This window comes from Callorhinus ursinus, unplaced genomic scaffold (assembly GCF_003265705.2).
Source record: "Callorhinus ursinus isolate GAN/ISIS: 27379988/994484 unplaced genomic scaffold, GSC_fseal_2.0 scaffold16, whole genome shotgun sequence".
NCBI lineage: Eukaryota > Metazoa > Chordata > Mammalia > Carnivora > Otariidae > Callorhinus > Callorhinus ursinus.
This window is the reverse complement of record NW_027397078.1, coordinates 33032438-33056614: the sequence shown is the minus strand read 5'-3', so window position 1 is coordinate 33056614 and position 24177 is coordinate 33032438. Positions and strand designations below refer to the sequence as shown.

Genomic DNA, 24177 nt, shown 5'->3' with positions numbered 1-24177 from the left:
TAATGACCTAGTTAGCAGGAGCTTGGAAACTAAGAGCTAACTCTGGTTTACTAAACTGATAACAGTCTTAACTTTGGATGGCTCAGGATTCTTAGAACAATATGACCTTATATGATGGAGAATCTGTTTTACTTCATATTAATCATTGTGATGAGTGGGCCCAGTTAGCAAGATACTAGCACAAGTGGATATTCCTGAGTTGCATTATTCCACAACTTCTTTTTAGGTTGCTTGTTTACATCTCCCCCACTTGGTAAAATAACCGAGGATTGACCATAAGAACCTTAACATAAGTTTTCTTTTTTTTTAATTTAAATTTAAGTAGCCAACATATAATACATCATTACTTTTTGGTATAGAGTTCATGATTCATTAGTTGCGTATAACACCCAGTGCTCATCACATCACATGCCCTCCTTAATGCCCATCACCCAGTTACCCCATCCCCACACCCACCTCCCTTTCCGTAACCCTCAGTTTGTTTCCCAGAGTCAAGAGTCTCTCATGGTTTCTCTCCCTCTCTGATCTCTTCCCATTCAGTTTTCCCTCCCTTTCCCTATGATCCTAACATAAGCTTTCTGAAAACAAAGCTAAAATACCCTAGAAGAGGGGCCAAGTTTACAATGGAGGTGTTTTAGGCAGGAGTGTGATTAATTCATTCTCATTTAATAAAAACAGAAGAATGCTTTTCATTTGAAATACTAAGACTAGTGCCACGAATTAGATTGTCTTACTGGATTGTCACAGACACAACTCCTTCTAAAATAAAGACAACCTTCAAAGGATTTTTATGTTCATTTACTTGTTTCTTCTTCAGAAAGATTTAGTAAATTAAGAGGGCAGAAGAAAATGGACTTTATAGATTCCATTCTCCCATTACACAGAAAAAATCATTCAGAAATAGCTTGCTCCCTTCAATTTCTTTGGCTCCAATGACATGTAGTTGTCACGATCATTGTAGCTCCTTTACTAAAAATGATCTTGAACTGATTGGGCATGTGTCTGCTTTAGATGGTTTCCTTGTTTGTTCTTTACATGGCTAGACTTTCAAGCTTTCCTGGAAAGATGCATTAAGTTTTTCACTATGATTTGTTTACTCCAGTTGGGTACACGATGAATGACCTGATATTTGAGTGGTTAAGCGACGGTCCAGTTCAAGTTGCTGAAGGACTGACCCTGCCTCAGTTTATTTTGAAAGAAGAGAAGGAACTTGGCTACTGCACAAAGCATTATAACACTGGTAAGTTTACTTTCAGCTGCTAAACCCAAGTGGGCTCTATCTGCAGCGTGGGCTATATATCACATCACCTTGATTGCTATATCTTTACCAAGAAAATGGAGCTACAAGGCATAGACCTTGGCTCAAAACCCCCTTTACAGATAAGATGCCTGCACCCTCTGGAATAAGTCAGTGAGCACAATAGATAATTTCTCCAAAATGGAGAGAGAAGAAAAAAGATTTGGGATTCTTTTGCTGTTCCCTTGCTGACCATGTGCTGTCAAAGGAGTTTGAGGAAATGTGTACAAGACCTTGTATATAGTGCAGGAAACGTGTAAATTCTGGCCCGTGCCCGGCATCCACTCTTGACATTGGATCCTCAGATCAGTTTGTACTTTCTGACTTAGTGGAAGAGAGGAATAACCACATAGGACTTTGTAAACCCCAGAAATACAGTTGCTGTGCTCCCCAGTCCTTGACGGTGATAAGAATTTGGATGAAAACCAGCTGGTGGGAATTCAGCTGGTTCTAAAGCCATGCACTGTCGGTAGTGCTGATAGACACACAGGTCAGAGGGAGAATATGAGGAGGTAGTAACAAGTGAGCCTATGTTGTTACCTAGAAGATCATGCCTGCCCAGTAAAGTTGATGGCTTTTCCTACAAATGTCCCAGTCTTCGATACCACACAAGCTGATCATGGAGAGGCAAGCTAGACAGGATAGTTTGTTCAGTGACTGCTTCAGGTCCCTTGCTAAATAGAACATTCACGAACACTTATCCCAGTAGTCAATAGTGCTTCTTATGAAGTGACCAAAACCTGGTTCCAAAGGGTTTTTCCTGACCAAGAGGAATCCAACCCTATCTCTCATAATTTGTGTGGACTAAGCCAAATTACCTTCCAGGGTTCTGTCTCCAAACCAATTAAGGGGGAAGAAAAGTGGCAAGGGGCAGGAACACCTGTCTCTTAACAGTATGTTAAAAGTTTTAATATCTTTGTGTACACTCTTTTTATAAGTACTGTAACACTGTAAACAGATTTTAGGAATATTCTAAATGTCCTCAAGCAACTACCCAGAAAGCTAGGAAATTGTTACAAGGACTAGATTATATGCATGTCATATACAAATATATATTTTTCTCTTATTATGGATGGCACAAAGATAGATACACAATTATCCAAATAATTTGAGGGCCCCATGTGAACTTTACTATTTTCAACTGTTACATATTATGCGTTATATATTATATGCTATATATATATACTGCAGGTTATGTACTGTATGTTATATATTACATATTATAACCTCACAAAATGTGACTATTTCTACTTGTCAGTTTCTGACTGTCTTGCAAATTCTGAAGCTCTGTCTAAATAATCAAGCTACAAGCACAGATTTAGAAAAATCATTCAGTCCAGTGACTTTTTTTTTTTTTTAAGTAGGCTCATGAAGGGCTTGAATTCACAACCCTGAGATCAAGACCTGAGCTGAGATCAAGAGTCAGATGCTTAACCAACTGAGCCACCCAGGCACCCTTAGTCCAGTGACTCTTAAGATCACTCATTCTCACGACTGTTAATTCCATTACTGGTTGAGTTGAAAAAGAGTTGAATTGGTTACGTAGGGTTAGCATTTTGTGCAATCTTCCAAATCCACCTGTAATACTCTTAAAAACTAAACAGTGGGAGGCTAGAATGGGAAAGATAAATTCAAATTGGATCTTAAATCATTATTTCCTTCTTTCAGGAAAGTTTACCTGCATCGAGGTTAAGTTTCACCTGGAACGCCAGATGGGATACTATTTAATCCAGATGTACATCCCCAGTCTGTTGATAGTCATTTTGTCCTGGGTCTCCTTTTGGATAAACATGGATGCAGCCCCTGCTAGGGTTGCACTGGGCATCACCACTGTCTTAACAATGACTACCCAGAGTTCAGGTTCCAGGGCATCTCTGCCAAAGGTAAGAAGTCTCCTCACTTGACAACAAGTGACAGGAGGCGGGGGGGGTGGGAGGGAGGGGTTGTCAAAGGTCTTCTGGGCTGGAGAATTCTGTGAAGACAGAAATGTTTGCCATCCTGTGGTACTGGTGGAGGTGCAATGCAATAAGAGAATGAAGAGCTGAGTTTGAGAGAATTAGAGCTCTGAGGACATGGGGGACCTTCCTGATCAGATCAATTAGGGGAGAGGAGAATCAGGGTTGAGAGAGAAGAGGAATGAGTGAAGGCAGAAACATGGCTCAGGAATTATGTCTAAGAAGCCCTTGAGTGCTTTTGACCTCATGTTGTTCATGAGCCATGAAGCTTGCAGGAATTAGAGTAAGATTGATGCAACTTACGTTGTACTATCAAGTATTTATTGGTGAGCCTATTGTGATTCATGTGCTCAGTGAAGTCATTTACAATAATAAGTTTGAATTAAGCTCCCGGAAATTTACACAGAAAAGCCATGTCAATGAGTATATATGAGAAATAAATATAAATATTAGAGTGCAGCAAAGTAGATACACAAATCTTTGTCATTCCTTAATTTGCCTTAATGGTTGACACACAATTATTTTCAAGTGACATAGTTACCTAGAGAAAGAACAGAGGAGTCTTCCAAGATGGTGAAAATTCTGACAACCATGGCAGGTGGACAGAGAAGCATGAGATGGATAACAGGTACACATAGACATTTTGTAGCACTTCAAATAATAATCCATAATGGCTGTATAATTTATTTTTATGTAAGGGCAGGCCCTCTATATTTGTAAATATTGCTTAAGCAAACAATGATAAATGTCCTGTTTGTGAAATGTCCCAGCACTCCAGAAGTGTACCTGTGTGTGTTTCCTTTTCACTGAGTACATTGAGCCGCTGGCTTCAATTTTCCAGGAGCGTGAGTTCAATTTAGTAATCACTGTACACTGTCTCATACTGGTTGGGCAGTCTCTCCAAAACCTAGTTCCAGCAAATAATTGAGGTATAATCCCCTATCTTTGCTGGCTTGAGCTTATGTTCAGTTGTGCGACATTTGACATAAGCTATGTCTAGCTTGCCTCTCCATGATCAGCTTGTGTGGTATCGAAGACTGAGAAAGGGATAAAAAGGGATAGATCCAGCTCCACTTTTTAATTTTTTTAATTTAATTTTTAATTTTCTAGAATAACAAATAGTATAAAATACTTGTATTTCTATTGAAATACAGATATCAGAAATACTAACAGCTTCCTTTTCATCTACATAATAACAAATCAATTTTACCTAATAAAAATTCTAATCCACAGTGTGCCCCAACCCAAACAGGTTCATTTGCTTATGACTTGTTAGTTATTAGTTCTAGCCATCACTGCATGCCATGCCATTAAACCTCAGGATGCACAAAACATGTAGTTTACAATTTAATAGATAGCTGAAGTATTGGTTACAAGTTGTAAGCAGATAATGTCAAAAAAGAAGACATTTATAGCCTCCAAACTCCCATTGCTATGAAAAAGTAGTCATTTAATTTCAAAATGGAAGCTTTTGTTTTTCTATATTTGTTATTCACTCTTATTGGCTATTATGATTCTACATCAAAGGTCAAAACTATTGCTAAATCAATGGTCACTGATCAGTGATCTTTGTCTGCAGAGGCAATCAGGAACTCAGATAAACTAAACGATAGTATATTTAAAAGTCATTTTATACTTGGCTCTGAACTCATAGTGGTTATCCTTTAGCCATCAGTAGGTTTATCTTCCTACATATGTTCTTCTTGGGCTATTATTAAACATTGTTGGCTCTCAACTGACTATGGGGAGATGTGACTCACATAGATTACAGTGAGAAAGGAAAATGGATAAAAAGTGAGTCATGGAAAATAAAGAATTGACCATACATACACACACACATACACACACACACACACACACACACACACACGTGTACTCATTTTAATTTATAAACACTGTAGTCCCCAAGCAGATGCCCCACTATGCTGATTGTACAGTTGTTCCAGAGCCTATAGCAATACCCTTTACAGACTAGGCATGCACCTTGCACTTTCAAAATAAGACATGCTTGTTAGAGAAAAAATAGAAGATACAGAAAATATCATTAACATTAACTATCCAGTAAGTAACTGTTGTTAAGACTTTGGTATATTTTCTTCCAGCCTTTCTTTGATGCACATTTGTAGGCAAACCCACACACATGAACACACAGAAAATTGGATCAAAACTGTCTAAAAAGACAATTATGTACTATCTGCCATTTCCATAGCATTAAAAATCTATCATGAACATACTTTGCAGTGACATAATAGCCTATCTGGCATATTAACAATCATTTATCTTACTATCTTGGATATTTAGGATTTTGTTATTTGCTTTTCTAAGTGTGATCATTATAAATATATTTGTATATGAGTGCTTGTGTCTCACTGTGTTCTAGAAGACATGTGTATATATTTTTTCAACCTTATTTTACAATGGAAAAAAGAAGAAATTGAGGATGATTAGAGCAAATGAGGGACAATCTGTAGGAAAATGCCCAATATCTTCCATTCAGGCAAAAATTTTGTCTTGTTCATCATGTTAACTTCAGCACCTAGTACAGTGTGTGACTTACACTAAATGATCAATAAATCCTCATTGAATGGATAAAGAAGTTAATGAACAACCATGTTTCCCCTTGTGAAACCATGTAGAAGATACACTTAACACAGACTCTATGCATAAATGTTTTACAGAAAATATTAGAGTTCTAATATATGGAAGAATCTCATAATAATATGACATATACCACAGAGGAATGGAATTTCTCTAAAGGACTATGTTTCCCTTTTCAGAAGTTCTCAAGTAGACTTTGGGAAGTTAAGAATATATCCACAAATACATATTTTGGAAATACAGGCAGGCCTCCCAGATCTAAATCTTAAAGACTTCTTTTCACTTAACCTCTCCAAGCCTGTTTCCTCATTTCTAAAATGAGAATAACCTTATCTACTCCTTTTAAAAATTGAACTAGGATGAGATGAGGTATTACTTATATAAATCATTTAGCCCAGTTTCTGTACATGGTAGGCACTCAATTCATTCTCGTTTTTATTATTTTTCCCTGTCCGTAATATTAGTAATATTAGAAGACTCATAAATGGCCTATGAGTAGAAGATACCATGTTCTTCAGATGGCCCATTATTTGGTTATAATCATGATGCCAATGAGATGAGCCAAAGTTTGTCATATGCATGTGTGTGTGTATACACCCACGTATGTGTTTTTCATAGGTAGGCAATTTATTGAATGGGTTAAGCTCTAGAGCGGCTGAATAAGCAATGGCTCTGTTTTTCTCTAATCACTGCCATTAAACATCCTCAGTTGGTTCTATTTTCCCTGTCCCTGGAGGACACTTCAGAAAGATTCCATAGGGTCTCAGTTACTATATGCCATGCCATTAGACCGAGAATGAACAAACATGTGTTTTACAATTTAATAGACAGCTAAAGTATTGGTGATAAATACTTTAGCACAGTCCTTTTTTTTTTTTTTAATTTATTTGACAGAGAGAGACACACGGAGAGAGAGGGAACACAAGCAGGGGGAGTGGGAGAGGGAGAAGCAGGCTTCCCGTGGAGCAGAGAGCCTGATGCGGGGCTCGATCCCAGGACCCTAGAATCATGACCTGAGCCGAAGGCACACGCTTAACGACTGAGCCACCCAGGCGCCCCTTTAGCACAGTCCATTATCAGGTTTTTAAAAAATCAGCTAGCTTGAAATAAAACTTCAGTCTCACAACCAATTCAATGTTCTCTTCCTCCCTTGCCCCCAGCCCAGGCCTAACCTTTGGCTTGAAGATGTCCGGCGAGGTGGACATGTTGTCTGTTCTTACCCTTGCTTTTCACAGCTCTTACCCTTGCTTTTCCAATTCTCTTCCCCACTCCTGTTGCTTGCTTCTCTACTATTGAGGGCTGAGGGTGAAAGAGTGGATGGAAGAAAGTTGTACGAGACTAACACTATTGTATTTGAACTCTTGCCTTCTCTAATGGCAGGCCTCCAAATCCTGGCTTTCTTGATGGTTGAACTTGAGTTCCTCGATAATTCCTGGGGATCCTGCACATTACACCATTCCTGGATGAATAATGCAATCTCTGGCTGGTGTCTTATAATTTCCTCTTATCTATCACTTCCTAGCAGCATATCCCATACAATTTCTTACTCCCCGGCTCTCCTTACTCAAGTAGATAGCCCTCCTGGTTGACATGTTTTGAAGATAATTCACATCTATCTTCCACACCATTTATTTGGCCCACCAAGAATATGTGTTCATTGCCTTGCTAAATAGTGGAAATGCAACTTAACTGTTAACGCATCTGCTTTTACCCTACCATCTTGGGTAGTCTAGCTAACCTACCGCCTTCAGAATTTATCCAGGTAAGAAACAAGTATTGGTGTTCATTTTTTAGTACAAAACCCAAACTACTGAGGACACATGACAAGTTCTCCTAATAACACCTTTACTCTCTCATCCAGGAGCAACCTTTTGGAATTTCAGCAGCTCAGCAGATACATGACATGTGCAGGAGATGCCAGTCTCTTCTCTTACCAGGGTGAGGGTAAACCATCTTCTCCCCATCTTTAGGAGAATAGGGTAAAGGCCACAGCACTCTCAATATCCATGAATCCCATTACTTCAATTAATTCTTTTCAAATGTCTAGTCTTCTGTAATGGTACAGGCTATGGAGTGCAATCGTCTCTAGATAGCATTTGCTTTGTTCTAGCAAGTCCTGTATCCTTCATGCATATGTGTAGAGTCTCCCTTCAGAGTGAGGTTTTAGTTGACATCCTGAGACAAGAATATCCCATTCCCATACTATTATACTTATGAATGAACATACTTAATTTTAGAGCTTTAGTCCTATGAGGTAAGGACTCCATTGATGTCATCTGTTTACCTATCACCACTTAGCACAACACCTGGATCATCATAGATGCTCAGTAAAGATTGGGTTAGTAAATGAATATACAGTGTTAAAAAATTTATGGTCAAGTGGCATGCCAGGTGTAATTTAATTGGTGATTCATTCATCCATTCATTTATTCAACTAACAGTTATTGAATGTTTTCTCTGTGCCACCCATTGTGCTAGGGGCTAGAGAAATCAGAGATAAATAAAACATAGTCCCTGCCCCCACGGACTTGTCATCTAGTATGCTAGAGGCAGATACCTGGAATGGTGACCATTAAACAATGTGGAATATAAGGACATCCAGAAGCATGCCTAACCTATTAAATGAAGTAGGGAGAAATGGAGGGGGAGGAAAAGGGCTGGAGGGAGAGGGCAGAGAAGGAGGGAGAGAAGTAGTGTTAGGAAAATGGCCTGAAGGAGGGAGCCTGAGCTGAATTTATGAAGAAAATAAAATAGGTACTGTAGAAGGTGGCAAAAGTCATTCCAGGCAATGAGGACTTCCTACTCATATTTGGGCTACACCTATAAAATAAGATTTTCTAGAAAACACTCTGGGCAGGTTTCCAACATGCTTCACAAATTTTAAGCACATTTCAAGTAGTGTATATTGATTCCAAGTTAATTTCCTGCTTTCCTGCCAACCAAAGCTTTTTGTGGTTTTTGTTTGGTTTGGTCTGGTTTTGTTTGGTTTGATTTGGTTTTCCAAAAGTTCAATCTCTTCCCTAAATACAGGAAAATGAAATACCAGCATGGTATCTGTTCCATAGGTGCCTTCCCATTTGAAACTGTAAAATTGGTTTTTTAAATATACATCTCTGCCAACTTCCAAGAAGCTGTTCTGCTGGTAATGTTCTATTTGGAGCACAAAACTCCTAGTGGTAGACTAAAGGCTGGGTGTATTGTTGTCTTTTCAACCCACAGGAAAATATCAGGATGAATTGAAGGCTGTGAGACATCAGGCAGGCTTTGAGTGTGGCCAGAGTTAAACAATTAATTTTCCTTTACTTGTGTTTGCTATTATTGCTGAATGATTTGCAGCCACTCCTAAATGTGTCTTGAGTCCTCATTTGTAGCTGCAGCCCAGAGACTGTAGAGGTGAGAGCCAGTGTTGGTAGGGGACAGTTGGGATGATGTGGTGTGCAGGTGACTCTGACAGATCCTTAACCATCACCTCAAAGCAAGGATCCAGAGGTATTATCTTTGGCTATTATTAACCAAGATGCCCTATGTCCTATATAAGGAAATTTCCCCTTACTTTTCAGCCATCTGGTCAACTAAGACCAGCTGGACCATTTCAAGCAGCTGCCAAACCCAGGACAGCTTGAAATTTTAAACAAAAGAGGCCATAATCTTACCATGTTTGGTCTTGCTTTATTCCCCATGAGAATTTTTCTAGCTAGAGACTGCAGTAAGAGAAACTATGAAAGCAGCAAGGCTGATACCTACAGAAGTTTTGAAATAAGAATTTGTCTGGATGTCTGTTTTAACTCTAAGAAAATAAAGATGATTGCTCCTTGAATCAAGTACATCCCCAGTGAATTGGAATGAATCTCCTAGGTCAGATGGGTTTTTCTGGAAGAAGATGGGAATAATTTTGTCTTATAAAATCAGGACTTTACTTAGTCCTCAGATAAAAGGTTGAAAAGTAAGAAAGCCAAGCTTTGGCAAGTTGATCTGCAGGCCTGCTTGCTTTAGCCAGATGTCTGCATATATGGGAGACTACATAAACTTTCTCTTCCAGCATTTCCTGAGACACAGCAAATTAAAGAGTTGTTGATATAGTGAGTGTCTGATAAAAATATGCAAAGAGATGAAGTGCACGAATTCTTTTGAGACAGAGCTGGAGCACCAATGGCACTTTAGTTCAAGAATGTTGTTGGAAAGCTGACAGTGGGAAAAGCTACCCAGGCTGTGCTTCTGCTCAAGTCTTGATGAGGTTCATAAACCTTTTTTGGGATAGCATTTTAAGGGTCAGGATTATTATTTTTTTTTATTTTAATTCCAGTATAGTTAACATACAGTGTTATATTAGTTTCCAGCTTACAATATAGTGATTCAGCACTTCCATGCATCATCCATTGTCCATCACAAGTGCCCTCCTTCATCCCCATCACCTATTTCACCCAGCCCCCCACCCACCTCCCCTCTGGTAACCATCAGTTTGTTCTCTTATAATTAAGAGTCCTGTTTCTTGCTTTGTCTCTTTTTTCCATTTGCTCACTTGTTTTGTTTCTTAAATTCCACATGAGTGAGATCATATGGTATTTGTCTTTCTCTGACTTATTTTCACTTGGCATTATATTGTCTAGCTCCATCCATGTCATTGCAAATGGCCAGATTTCACTCTTTTTTATGGCTGAATAATATTCTGATACACACATACACACACACACACACACACGCACACACATCATACACACATACATACTACATCTTCTTTATCCATTCATCTATCAAAGGACCCTTGGGCTACTTCTACTTCCATGATTGGCTATTGTAAATAATGCTTCAATAAACATAGGGGTGCATGTATCCCTTTGAATTAGTGTTTTTGTATTTTTTGGGTAAATACCCAGTACCGTGATTACTGTATCATAGGGTAGTTCTATTTTTAACTTTTTGAGAAACCTCAAAAAGGATTATTTTGAACTCTCTCTTTCCATTTCACTAAAATGGGTAACTCTATCTAGGTCATACAGCCTAAATGTCTCTGGTTCTTATAAATGCCACACAGTGAGGGAAAAATCAACTATTATGGAACATGTACTACATAAAGAAACAGAACTTCTTAAGAAGACTGACACATACATAAACTAGATTATAATTTAGTAAAGTAAGGACAGTGGGGTAGTTTTTTTTTTTTTTTTTTTTACAAAAAATGGCTGTAATGATTCTCCTCTCTGTATCCATACCCTTTGGGTAACAGGCTCCTCCCACATTGTCAACTTGACTGTGTGGCTTGCCTTGGCATGCTGGACAATGGCAATTGTGACATAAGCAGAGACTTCAAAAATGTTTGCATATTGTAGCTAGCTTTCTCCTGCTACTCTTGGGATCCCGTACACACTACCATGTGAATAAGGCCAGGCTAGCCTTCTGAATGATGAGAGACACGTGGCCCAGCTATCTCAGTTACCAAGATGACAGCCAGCTAACCACCACTTCCTTGCTCACTGCTCTAGGCACACTGGCCTTCCTGCAGTTTCCTGAATATGCCAGGCACATGCTGTCATCCCCGGGGCCTTTGCAATGACTGTTCTCTCTGCCTGGAATGCTCTGCCCCCAGATATTTACATGATAAACTTTTCCACCTTTTCCAAGTCTTTATTCAAATCCTGCCTCCTCAGTAAAGCCTGTTCTGGCCTTTATCACCTTACCCATGCCCTCATCAATACCCTGACCCAACTTTTCATTTTTTTTGCTTTCTCACTATACTTTATTACCTTATAGCAACCCTATGACTTGTATAAAACTCTATTATAGATTATGTTTCCTGTATATTGCCTGTTTCCTTTAGCTTGACTATGAACTCCATGAAGGCAAAGATCTTTATCTAGTTTGCTTCCTAAAACACCTAGCCTATAGTATATGCTCAGGAAATGTTTGTTGATAGAATGAATGAATGAATGAATGAATGAATATATACATCTCTAAAGTCTATTCATTGTGAAAATTCCATCTAAATTTTCTCGAGGATACCGAACAAATAAAAGGAGCCCACATAGCCAGGGGCCCATCTTTCCTTAACTGGCTGGCTACTCATTACCACAGAGAATCCTGACTGCCTATGTTATGTTACTGTAACATAATTACATTATTTTCAAGTTTCACTTCTCCGACTGACTATATCAAATAGTGTTATGTACAGTTTTTGATAGCTGTTTCTCTTAGAGCAATGTAGCCAAAGAAATAATAATACAACAACAATGGTTTAGATGATGAGAGAGCATGCAGACAGACTATTTTTATCTAAGTTTTGCTTGCTCAGCACGGTCACAACTAATTTGGAAGTTTCTCAGTGTGCCAACGCAAGTGTCCATTGCCCCTTCTTGCTGCTCCAGTTTGTTTGGATGCAAGGGGAGCCTCTGAGTCCTGGTGAAGGCACCCAGTGCTCTCCTCATCCGAGCTTTCCACAGCCACTCTGGGCCACAGGTGCCGTGCTCTACTTTTTCTTAGGGGCCCAGACACCAGAAAATACTCCCCTTTATTTACCTAACAAAAACCAAGTGGATTTTTGCTTTCCTCTGATTTTAATACGTCATCAAAGACTATCTGTGCATTTAAACTTAAGGATTGCTTTGGACTGCATCTAGGACTCGAGAGGTCATGAGCTCCAATCTGAAGCCAACTGTGTATAACCAAAGCACATCATTTTCCATCCCTCCCAATAACGGGGGGTGGGGGGACAACTCCATCTGCTTTCCAAAATTGACTATGCCTTAATGAAACTGGAATAGTGAAATATTTTCTAAACTACATATGACTTGATCTTATAAAATCTTAAACTTTTGTGTTGTTAAAAGAGCCTCAGCAATCCTATTAGGGATATGAAAACTGATGACATGAAGGTGAATTCACTTCTCATTTTTTGAGATCTGCCTGAAGTGGGGGCACCTGGGTGGCTCAGTGGGTTAAGCATCTGCCTTCAGCTCAGGTTATTATCCTAGGGTCCTGGGATGGAGCCCGGCATCGGCGTTGGGCTCCCTGCTCAGTGGGGAGTCTGCTTCTCCCTCTCCCTCTGCCCCTCCACCCGCTGGTGCCCTCTCTCTCAAATAAATAAAATCTTAAAAAAAAAATCTGCTTGAAGTGGATGCCACTTCTTACATGAAGCCCTCATGAAGCTCCATAAAATGTAAATGGCTTGTTTTCCTTGCCTCCACGGTACTTCGTGCTTTATTTATATCAATCATTGCATTGCATTTTGGACTCCTGGCTTAGTGATTACGGCCCATGTGTCCCTGCCCTCCTTGAAATCGTGCGACCCTGCATAACCTGTGTGACTTACACAAAAGCAGCCCTCAGTAGTTACTGCTGAAGTACTGTAAGAAGACCATGTTCAACAGTTTCTGATGTTCGGTGATCAGAGTAATAAGAATTACTGCCGGAGCTTAATGGGCCTGAAAAGAAAGTGTCACTAAAGCAGAGGGTCTCAGACTTTGCTGCACGTTAGAATCAGCTGAGGAAATTTTCAAGCTTTCTCAGATTTCACCACAGACAAATGAAATCGAACTATGTGGCAGTAGGGTCCAGGCATCAGAATTTAAACAAAATGTTAATGTGTAGCCAGGGCTGAGAACCGCGGCTCTGAATTTTGTTTGGCGTGGTCTGGGGAAATGTTTTCAGTGTTTATCATGTACCAGAATATATATATTCACTTGAACTTCACAACAACACTCAGAACTAGATACTATTATTATCCTCACTTTGGAGATGATGGTACCAATGCACAGAGGAATGAAGTAACTTGCTCACGTTCATACAGAGTGAGATCTGTTGTTTAAGCCTAATGACTACTCATGGCGCCACAGCATCTTTCATAGTTAACAGTTGCGGAGTTCCTTCCACGTGCCTGGCCCTGTGCTAAACCCTTTTACAGAGGTCGTGTCACTGCAAACAGATAACACAAGCACGATTTTGCATCACCAGGTAACAGGTAGGGAAATGGAAACATAAAGAGGTTAAGTAATTTGTCAAGTTATTTTTCTAGCAAGCGAAGATTCAAACCACTGGTCAATTCAAATCCTCCTGAAGGAAGAACTAAGAATTTTAAGTTCCAACACGCTGTCCATACCATGCTAATTACAGGTGGAAGTTTTGACTGTGAGAGGAGTTATTTTCCAGGCTCTGAAATCCCTGTCTGTGGCTATGCATATTGTATTCACGGGGTACTGAATGCAGTTGGCAACTTTGTTCATCATTTGGATGGAGAGACAATGCTTGCCTGATTGTCCTCTATCATATTATGAAAGGACTTTTAATGGCTCCTAAGGCTTCCGTTATGCGGTCCTCCTCAGCAGACTCTCTGACTGAACTCAGTTGCTGTTTATTGCTTTGGTCAGCTGTAGGCATTTTAACCATCATTTTCATCAGCTCACAGGTATGATTATGTTAAGAGCCCCACCGGACATAAGCCATTATCTATCATTTAATGCCAACTAAAAGGTTGAACAAAAGCAGATTGGGTGATCATCGACAACAAAACAGTTAAATAAGTTGTGGCCTATTCATACAATGAAATACTAGGTACAAAAATGTAACAACTGCAGGCACACTTAACAACAGAGATGAATCTCTGTCAAACCTAATGTTGAAGAAAAGTTAACAAGCACAGAAAAATATGTTCGCAGGCAAAATTAATCTAGGGTGTTTGAACTAGATATGGTGGGATTTGGGAAGTAGAGAGGGATTAGTGACTGGGAGGGACCATGACGGATTGAGCTTCAGGGGTCAAGGAATGTCCTATTTCTTGACCTGGGTGGTTATGTGGGCATGTGCATTTTGTGGTGATTTACTGAACTGTATAGCTGTGATCCTGGTACATTTTGTTTCCAATATAAATGGCACATTTTGTTTCTAAGAAGAGGAATAAAAGTTGTTTGGTAGAGCAAAAAAAATACAGGTTCCCCAAATGAGCTTACAAGAACGTTTCGGCACAAAGCCATTCTTTTTTCTTTCTTTCTTTCTTTCTTTTTCAATTTTCTTTTTGATCTGGTACTTTAAAATATTTTAATACAGAGGTTTTAAAAAAAACGAGATTGCACAAATAATGAAGAAACAATAGAGAATACTGTTTCCTCCTCTTCCTTTTGCGGAACAAAAATCACAAAAGCTGATATTTATTGACTCTAGGTTCCAAACTTGCTACAAAGTGCTTTTCATTCATATATTATTTAACCCTCTCCACAGTCCTATGAGCTAGATATTATTAGTCCCATTTTCGGGATAAATAGATTGAAACTCAAGGTTGTACAACTAATAAGTGCCAAAGCCAGAATTCAAACTTAATTGGACCCTACTCTATTCCTTTCTTACTATGCTACTGTCTTCATTTTATAGTCACCTAATGTCCCTTCAGCCTTTAAAATGGATATCCTTTACGACTGCTGCAATTTATATGCTTGAGGGTTGACTGAAGAGGCTCAAAGGATTTGGTAACCTAGAGATCCCTTCCATATTCTTAAATTATGAGACACAGTGTTGAGGGATCATAGTGAATTTTCCATCCAGTTCTGACTTCTCCCTGGAACAGTCTCACCCTTTACGTTGCTTCACGCGGCTGTTCCCTGCTCACTTGCTAAACAATCCTTTCTTATGAAAAGGGAAATTAACAGCTTTCTGTCACTGGAGAGAATTTGAAGGTCCAAGATATTAAACAAATTGGTACCTAATAGTGTTTCCTGCCTTATGTAATCCTAATGAAAAGATCCCTAAAAAAAGGAATGAACGTTTTGTAATTGGCTCATAGAGAAGACCATTTCCCTTTACCCATAAACTTGTTGGTTCCAAACCATATGCATGGGTTTCTCTTTTTGTGGGACTCCATAGAAAGTATGGTCTGCAAATATGCAAATACATTATAGGACTAGTCTTTATTCATTCAGTTTTATTTAATATTCATAGTATAGCCTGTCTTCTAAGATGCACTTTTTCCTGTTTTCACAGCTCTGAGTTTGGGTTGCAGCTTAAAACTGAAGGCAAATCACAGTTTAATTAGAGATGTTTTTCTTTCTCAGTGGCGTGTAAAATAACGGCACATCTTCCAATACTGGCATCTTAGGTGTAATGAACCACTGTACTGAACTTCTTCTAGAGCCAGCCACTATGCTTGGCACTGGGCATATAGAAGTAAGCAGGACATACATGTGCCCAGCCTTCCTGAGAGCCCGCATCCCACTGGAGTTACACAAATTGAGTATGTAATTAGCTGATAATACTGCAATGCCCCATGAATGATCAGGTTTTCTAATCTGGTTGTGGGAACAAGCGCTATCCTCGGCCCTGTGAGAACACCAGATCCCCTTTCCTCTAGTTCTTTATGGCTATTCTTTCCCTGGCCTTATTTACTTTCCTCACGGGAGTACTTTTTGCTGACTGCTCTGGAGGAACCTTCTTCAGACCTCTGGAACTCATTGTCTGTCTCCCTTGGCTCTTCTCTCCATTCTGGCACTCTACCCTGTGAACTCTAGACTCCGTGGACTCCCAGAGCCTCAGCTTCAGCTCTTCAATTCTGGGAGTTTGTTCATCCTCTCTGCATCATGACCTGAAAGGTCTCTCAAAACAGTACACTGCAGCAATAGCTGGACTGACTGCATCTGTTTTCCATCTTTTAAGGATCACTATCCTTTTTGCCTGATGTCTAGTGCCTTGAAATCCATTTTCTCTCATGTTTTGTCCAGAGTTTTTTTAGTGATTCAGGATGGAGGGTAAATCTGGTCCCTCTTATTCTCTCTTGGCCTTAAGTGGAACTCACTGATGGTTTTGAGTCCATGATTTATTTTTAAAATTTGACATGGGATGTAAATAAATTGAATGTGACAATTTAGATAATGAAATAATTATCAGAACAAGCATTAGCTTGTAATGCTAAGAGTGCAGTGGTTCTAGTCAGTGAAGACTGCATTTATTAATGCATGGTCTATGAACTCTAAGACCGAGAACAAATGTTTTGTAAAGAAATTAATAATTGGGACGTATGGGCATGAATATTAATATCCTAATGGGAAAATTGGTTTTGCTCTACAAAATGTTTCATCAAAAGATGTGCCTCAAAGTGATATATTCCAACATATTTAGGATTATAGTTGACTGATAACTCTTGACTCTTTTTTTATAACACACTCTGGACTGCTTTGGGAAGAGGGGGCCTTAACCTCCCATTCGGCAACTCCTCTCTACAAGTCAATTTCTCTTGATTGTCCCTGCTTGCCCCCCGTGGATGCAGTCACTAAATCACATAATTATTTACTTCATTTAGGCTTGATTTGATTCAATAAATACTCAAGGTACACCTACTATGTTAGGCATTAAGTAGGTCAAAGAGATGGTAAGATAGTCTCCGCCCTTGAGGAATTTATGATCTAGTACAAGAGTCAGCAACTACTCTCTGCAAAGGGCCAGATAGTAAGGATATTAGGTATTGTGGGCCATAAGGTCTCTGTCGCAACTAAACTCTCCAGCTATGGCATGAAGACAGTCACAGACCATACATAAACAAATGAGTGTGGCTATATTCCAATAAAAAACCCCTGACCTCGTAGGAAGAAGCAGAGATACAAAGATGACCAAAAGCAAGTGCTACGGGATGTCACAGAAGGGAGATACATATCTTAATATCAGGTTTGTAAAAACTGAATGATTTAATGGAGGCAGCAATATTTGACTTCATGTATTAAGATTAGATAGGATTACAATAAGCAGAAATGACAGAAGACCTGAAATAAATACCAGAGATGAGTAAGCACCGAAGATTTGGGGGGAGAAGTCATCCTATTTAGCCAGAATGTTGATTATACTCAGGAGTGAGGTAGAAAAATAAGGAAATGTAAGGTCTCTGGGCACCTTCCCCAGCCCCCAAGAGAAATTTCTTCCTCCTGTAGACTGGTTAAGCTCCTCTCCTTGGTCCTTTATCTCATTCTGCCTTATATTATGGTTATTTTTGCACTTCTCCTTATTCCTCTGCTAAACAATCTTCACCTTTAGGGCAATGATTATATATTGTTCATCTTTGAATCCCCACTGTTTCTAGCCAGAGATGAGACACAACAGCAGAGGAAAGAAATTTGTGGGATTAATAAATGAAACCATCCACTTCAGCCCACACCATTTGGGTTTAGTAACTAGACTCTGAGGTCCCGCAGAAACAGTTTAAAGACTAGCTGACTCACAGGGGGTAGAAATGTTCACTCGTTACAACAGCAGCACCTTTATTTTTCAACAAGGGTTTTGGGAAGAAATCATGCAAGCGTGCATAGGTTAATTCCTTTAATTCCTCTTCCATGTAGATTTGACCATAATTAGTAGCCACTTGAAACACAGCTTCTAAGTTGCAATTCTCCAGTCTATTTCAAGGGGGAAAATCCATATAGATAAGTACTGGGGTTTTATTTTTTAATCAAAAGGTTAATTAAGTGAATTAATCTTTATGTTTGAATATATTTTTCCATGAAATTTGGAATAAATAATTTAAATGGGTTAAAATCAAGTCAGTGTAGTATTAAAATGAATAATAAAGCTTAGGAAATGAGTAAAAATCCTATATGTTCTGTTAATCATGCCTCAGCAGGCATGATTGCCAATGGCAAGTTTAACCTGAGAAGACAGGAAAGCTGATAAAGTTTCTCAAATCCTCCCGCAATTGCTAGTATCTCCATAGAAATCATTTTGTAAAATGCATAGTGCTTCACAGAGACCCAGTTTTTGAGCAGTTCTTCAAAGAAAAGCACCAAGCAGTTAGCATTTAAATGAACCTTCTGAATTGCAATGAGAGTAAATAAGTGCAGAATTATAAATCAGCTTTATTGTGTCCACTGAGAAAATGAAGAGACAGCAAAACTGGACTCTGACTACACACATGGGGCTGAGAGCCAATGGTGACGCCATCCCTCAGCAGAATCAGTTCATATAACACCTGTGTGTCGTGAGACTACGTGGTAAGTGGTAGCTTACGAGTAGGAACCTTCTCTTGTTAGTGAAGAAGCAAGCAAGAGAAGTATTATGGTCAAAATCTGTGTCACTATTCACAAGAAAATGGGTTGTATCATAAGGATATAATGTACACGTCAAAATATGAGAATGCAAGACAATTTCTTGCATTTCTTTCGTGCATATTCAGTCACGGTCTTTGAAGGCCCCCAGAGAAGTGTTAATTTGTTCTTCATGTGAAGTTAATTCGGTCATGTGAGATGTGTGTCTCATGTTACCTCTACTGGAAACAACTCCTAAGGAAGAGTTTTGAGTTTATGTCTCCCAACCCCAAGTCGTGGGGATCAAATGTACTGTGGTTTGTATTGAGAGCAAAGAGATACTCCCCTTTGTGTCCAGGTAGAATCACCACTCCTGGGATTCCCTGGCCATACTGAAATTGGGACACATGCACAGAGAACCATTAGGGGTATGTCTGAAGGACACAGGAGCCGAATGAATGAGTTCCCAGTGGCCAAAGCTGGAACAATTTAGAGGAAATAAAGTGGTACTGGATTATAACCTATATTATAAAGTAAATATCCATGAGTACGTACTGATATAAATAAATGAATAAAAATGGTTGGGGGACAGTAAATAAATCTCCCATGCAGAAGGACTCCAAACAATTTATGTAGATATTCTACCCTAAAGGAGATAGAGCATAATTCCCCACTTCTTAAGTGGAGGGTGTATGTAGTGAGTTTCTTCCAAAGAGGATAGCACAGAAAGGAGGAAAAAAAATAACTTTACAGTAGAGAAACCTGACAAACCTGACCTCAGCCAGATGATCAAAATCAACACCAACAGTGACAGGTGATGTTGAGAGCATGTGACCTTGATCCAATGTGATGAGAAGAGAACTTTACCTCTGTAGTCTTCTTCCCCAAAACCCATAACCCTGGTCTAATCACGTGAAAAACAACAGACAGTGCCCAGTCGAGGGGCATTCTACCAAATGCCTATCGAGTACTACCCCAAACTGTCAAGGTCATCAAAAACAAGAGAAGTCTGAGAAGCTGTCACAGCCAAAAGGAGTCTACAGAGAGACAAAAACCAAATGTAATATGGTATCCTGGATGGGATCCTTGAACAACAACAAAATTATGTAAAAACTCAGGTATCAACGTTGGTTCATTAGGTACAACAAATATGCCAGACCAAAGGAAAATGTTAACATTAGGGAAAACTTGGCATAGGTTATATGGAAACTCTCTGTACTGTCTTTGCAACTTTCTATAAATCTAGAATTATTCTAAACTTTTTCTAAAGTTTATTATTCTAAACTTATTTTAAAGTTACTTTAAAAAGTACTATTTTAAAGCAACTGAAATGTCTTCTAGAATCTAGTGTGTGCCTAGGCATCCAAACTGGACTAGAGCAACGGAAAGAACAAGGGGAATCCTCTTTCTCTGTCTCCAAATAAGAGATCTAGTTTGTTCTATTCTCTCTCTCACTCTTCTTATCCACACAGGGTAGCAAACCTGGCTATAGACAGTGCCAGAATGTTCATGTTGTATGCTAGGTACCTGAACAGGGACTGTTCTCTTTCTGGCCCAATTCCAAATTCCCAGAGAGAAGGATTATCTGCTTTGGGACAGGATTCACCTCCATTCCAACAGCTGTGATAGACAGGGTTGGGGAAAGGACTCCAATCAGCCTAGCTTAGGTTGCTTGCTCGCCCTGGACAAATCAGTAGCCATTAAGGGAACAGGTATATGTGTGCACATGATGGCCCAAAGACCCTACCCTTGTGGGGGGGAAGAGGAAGAGGAGGAGGAAGAGAAGGAGTTTCTCCCAGGGTGGAGAGCAGTGGGGAGGACAAGGTAGCTCCTACCCGATAAAGGAATGTCCATGAAACATCTAAAATTGCGGGGGTGGGGGGGGAGAAGCAGACTTAATATAAGACATAAATATTTAGTTCTTCTGAAAATGTACGAGTCCAAAATCCCTTATCCATACTTCTGAAATCCCCAAAGCTCTGAAAACCAAAAGGTTTTCCATAGCTCATTTGGCAGCAAACCTGTCCTGAACTGATGGGAGGCTAATTATGCATTCTACATATCCCATTTAGTGTGAATATTCACACTGTTTGCCAAAGAAATATTAATGTGTTTGATTACAGGGTCTTCCCCAAGCCCCAGTAGGAGGAAGTAATATGTAATAAATTGAACATGTTACAGTATTACCTTAATAAAATCTGAAAAACTCTGAATTACAGTGCTTAAATGTTCCCATGGGTTTCATATAAGGGATACATATATAATGGTACATATACTGAAGAACATGAATGTCAATTTCTATGTAGGTCTGAAAACAAGAGCCTCAAAAATAAAAACCATACAAGAAAACAAAGAAAAAACCTTTAAAACAGTGAAATAAAAATATATAATATCTATGCTCATTTGGGAGGATAAACTATTAATGGTAATACCTTATTTTTACATAATGTTTAGCTTTCAAATCTCTCTTCTGTTATTTAATTATCAAAACAAGTCTTGGACATAAGTAGGGCAAATACTATTATTGCTTTTATTGATAAGATTTTATCCATATCCAGCGAAGATTTTACTAGAGAAACAGTAGGGTCCCAGTTACATGTCTCCTAACCACTAATCCAATATCCTTGAACTCTGGCGCTTTGTGTCTCAAATGGAAAGGGGTTGTTGAACTGGCACTTTGAGCCTGTAGGGAAAAGCATACCAAAGCCACTTAATATGTGCTTTCTTTGATGTTTGGGGGACTATGAAAAAGAAGGTTTGCCAAGGATCCTTGGGAAGGTGGAAGTGAGGCAGCTTCCTGCAGGATAAAACATCCAGGGTTCATATTCCTTGGACCTGAATCCCTTATTGGCTGTTAAGTGCCTTTGGTCAAGCCAGTTATCATAGTAGGTACCTCTTAAGGCTGCTGTGGGGTCTGACATGACACACTCCACAAGTAAAAGTCTTGCACGGTGTATTCCATAAAAGGTAGTTCTCTTCTCTTCTCCTTCAAAGTCCTGCTGGCCTTTCTTAGGAAGTCACCCAAACTTTCTTTCCCAGGTGACTTTTAATGGGAATCACATCTCCAATGCTGAGAAATAGGACACTGTAGACATATAGAAATACAACATACACCTCATGAAGGCAGAGACCCGTTGGGTAGTCAGCATAGCACAGAGCTTGGTATGAAGTAAGTGCTCAATATATATATATTTAGTGAATGAATAACTAAAGGAAGATTAGGAATTTTCCATTGGAGAAAATCCCACATCAGAAGGAAGGAAATCCTCAACATTTAATTAGTTAAATTAGGTGATTTAATACTCTTAGAAGAAATTCCCTCCTGTGTTGCAATTATTTATGGTTTTCTCTATTCAGTGACAATGCTCTTCTATTCCAGTGTCAGTATGGGAACCCCAGGGACAATTGTTAAAGCCAGCCCTCCAGGTCTGGGACCTATGCCCCTCTGCTTTCTACTCCTCAAATGCTGCTCTAAATTCTTAATAAGTGCCTGAAAACCCCACAAAAAGAACTGAAATTGGTCTAAACTTGAGAGATTAATCCTATGTAAGTAGCTCCCCGTTTGTTTGTTTGTTTGCTATATTTGCTCTTTTTATTATTTTTGTTTGGAAGATGCCTAGAATTACATGGTAAACTCATCATTTAAAAAAATAATCAAGGGGCGGGCGCCTGGGTGGCTCAGTTGGTTAAGCGACTGCCTTGGGCTCAGGTCATGATCCTGGAGTCCCGGGTTCGAGTCCCGCATCGGGCTCCCTACTCAGCAGGGAGTCTGCTTCTCCCTCTGACCTTCCCCTCTTTCAAGTGCTCTCTCTCCATTCTCACTCTCTCAAATAAATAAATAAATAAAATCTTTAAAAAAAATAATCAAGGGGTGCCTGGGTGGCTCAGTCATTAAGCGTCTGCCTTTGGCTCAGGTCATGATCCCAGAATCCTGGGTTGGAGCCCTGCATCTGGCTCCCTGCTCTGCAGGAAGCCTGCTTCTCCCTCTCCCACTCCCCCTGCTTGTGTTCCCTCTCTCGCTCTGTCTTTGTCAAATAAATAAATAAAATCTTTTTAAAAAATGCTTTAAAAAATAATCAAGAAGTATACTGCTTGTACCATAAAGGAAAGGAATGTCATGAAAATGAAAAAGAAAGAAAAAAGAGCTAAAATATTCTGTTTAATCACAGGAAAAAAAATTTCCCAGGCACAAATCTTTTCTTTTATTAGAGTAAAAAAAAATACACACATTAAAATGCATAAAATGCCCTAATGTTAAGGGTACAACCCCCCAAATTTTTACACACATATACATCTCAGATCAAGATGTAGAATATTTCCAGTACCCCCAGTAAGTTTATTTCTCCTTCACAGTCAATTCCTGCCCCTGCCAGAGGAAACCACTGTTCTAACGTATTTAACTAGTGATTAGTTTTGCCTCTTCTTGTATTTCATTTAAACGGAATTTTGTACTATGTATTTTTTTATGACTGCCTTTTCTCACAGAACTGGATATCTATGCAATGTATCTGTGTTGTCTGTGTAGTTGTAATTTGTTCCTTTTTGTTGACCATTCTCCTATTGATGGCTATCACGTCCAGGTTTTAGTCTATGATGTGTTAAACTTGTGAACATTTGACACATAATTTTTGATCAACATATGCACTCATTTATCTTGAGAATATATCTATGAGTGGAATTGCTGGGCCACAGCATCTGAGCATGCTTGGCTCCAGTATATACTGAAGTTTTCCCAAGTGGTTAAAACAATTTACACTTCCCCAGCAATGTGTGAGGGTTCCAGTGGCTCCACATCTGTATCAACAATGTTAGTCTTCTTCATTCTGGCCACTCAGATGGTGTTTGGAGGTAGCTCATTTGGGTTTTAACTTGCATGCCCTTCATCAGTAATGATTATGAGCACCTTTGTCATAAGTTTAGTGGCCACTTAGTTCTCTTTTGTGAAGTGCTTGTTCCAAGTTTTTGCCCATTATGTTATCAACCAAGCACAATGTTCTATTTGAACTCTGTTATCTGAGTACTGTATGTTGAATTATACATAATTTTCATAAATCAATCTAGTGAGGTTTTTCAGGGGTAATAATTTTTGTCTTTTTAGAAGTTCTCTGTGGTGTTTTCAAAAGTGGTGATTTCAGAATGGTTATTTTTTCAAGTGTAAAATTCTATATGGTAGGATTCCTCCTCTGCGTGTTACCAGAAGTGAGATACCATCCCCCAGTTTAGTGGTTCAGAGCATAGACTCTGAAGCCAAGATATCTGGGTTCAAGCCATATTATGTTGGTGATATTTACATGCCTTTGATACCTCATCTGTATAATGGGGATCATGACATGACTTGCCTGCCTCA

At 39.2% G+C, this 24177-nt stretch overlaps 1 protein-coding gene across 5 annotated transcripts in view; it reads left to right on the top strand.

Moving 5' to 3' along the window:
* The window catches only part of GLRA2 (glycine receptor alpha 2), a 169538-nt gene that overhangs the window by 70552 nt on the left and 74809 nt on the right, over positions 1–24177 (top strand). For all 5 annotated transcript variants that reach the window (XM_073902062.1, XM_025857761.2, XM_025857760.2 and 2 more), the window contains 2 exons: positions 1103–1240; positions 2966–3180. In XM_073902062.1, the coding sequence (XP_073758163.1) occupies positions 1103–1240; positions 2966–3180 (353 nt within the window). The remainder of the gene's footprint in view (positions 1–1102; positions 1241–2965; positions 3181–24177) is intronic.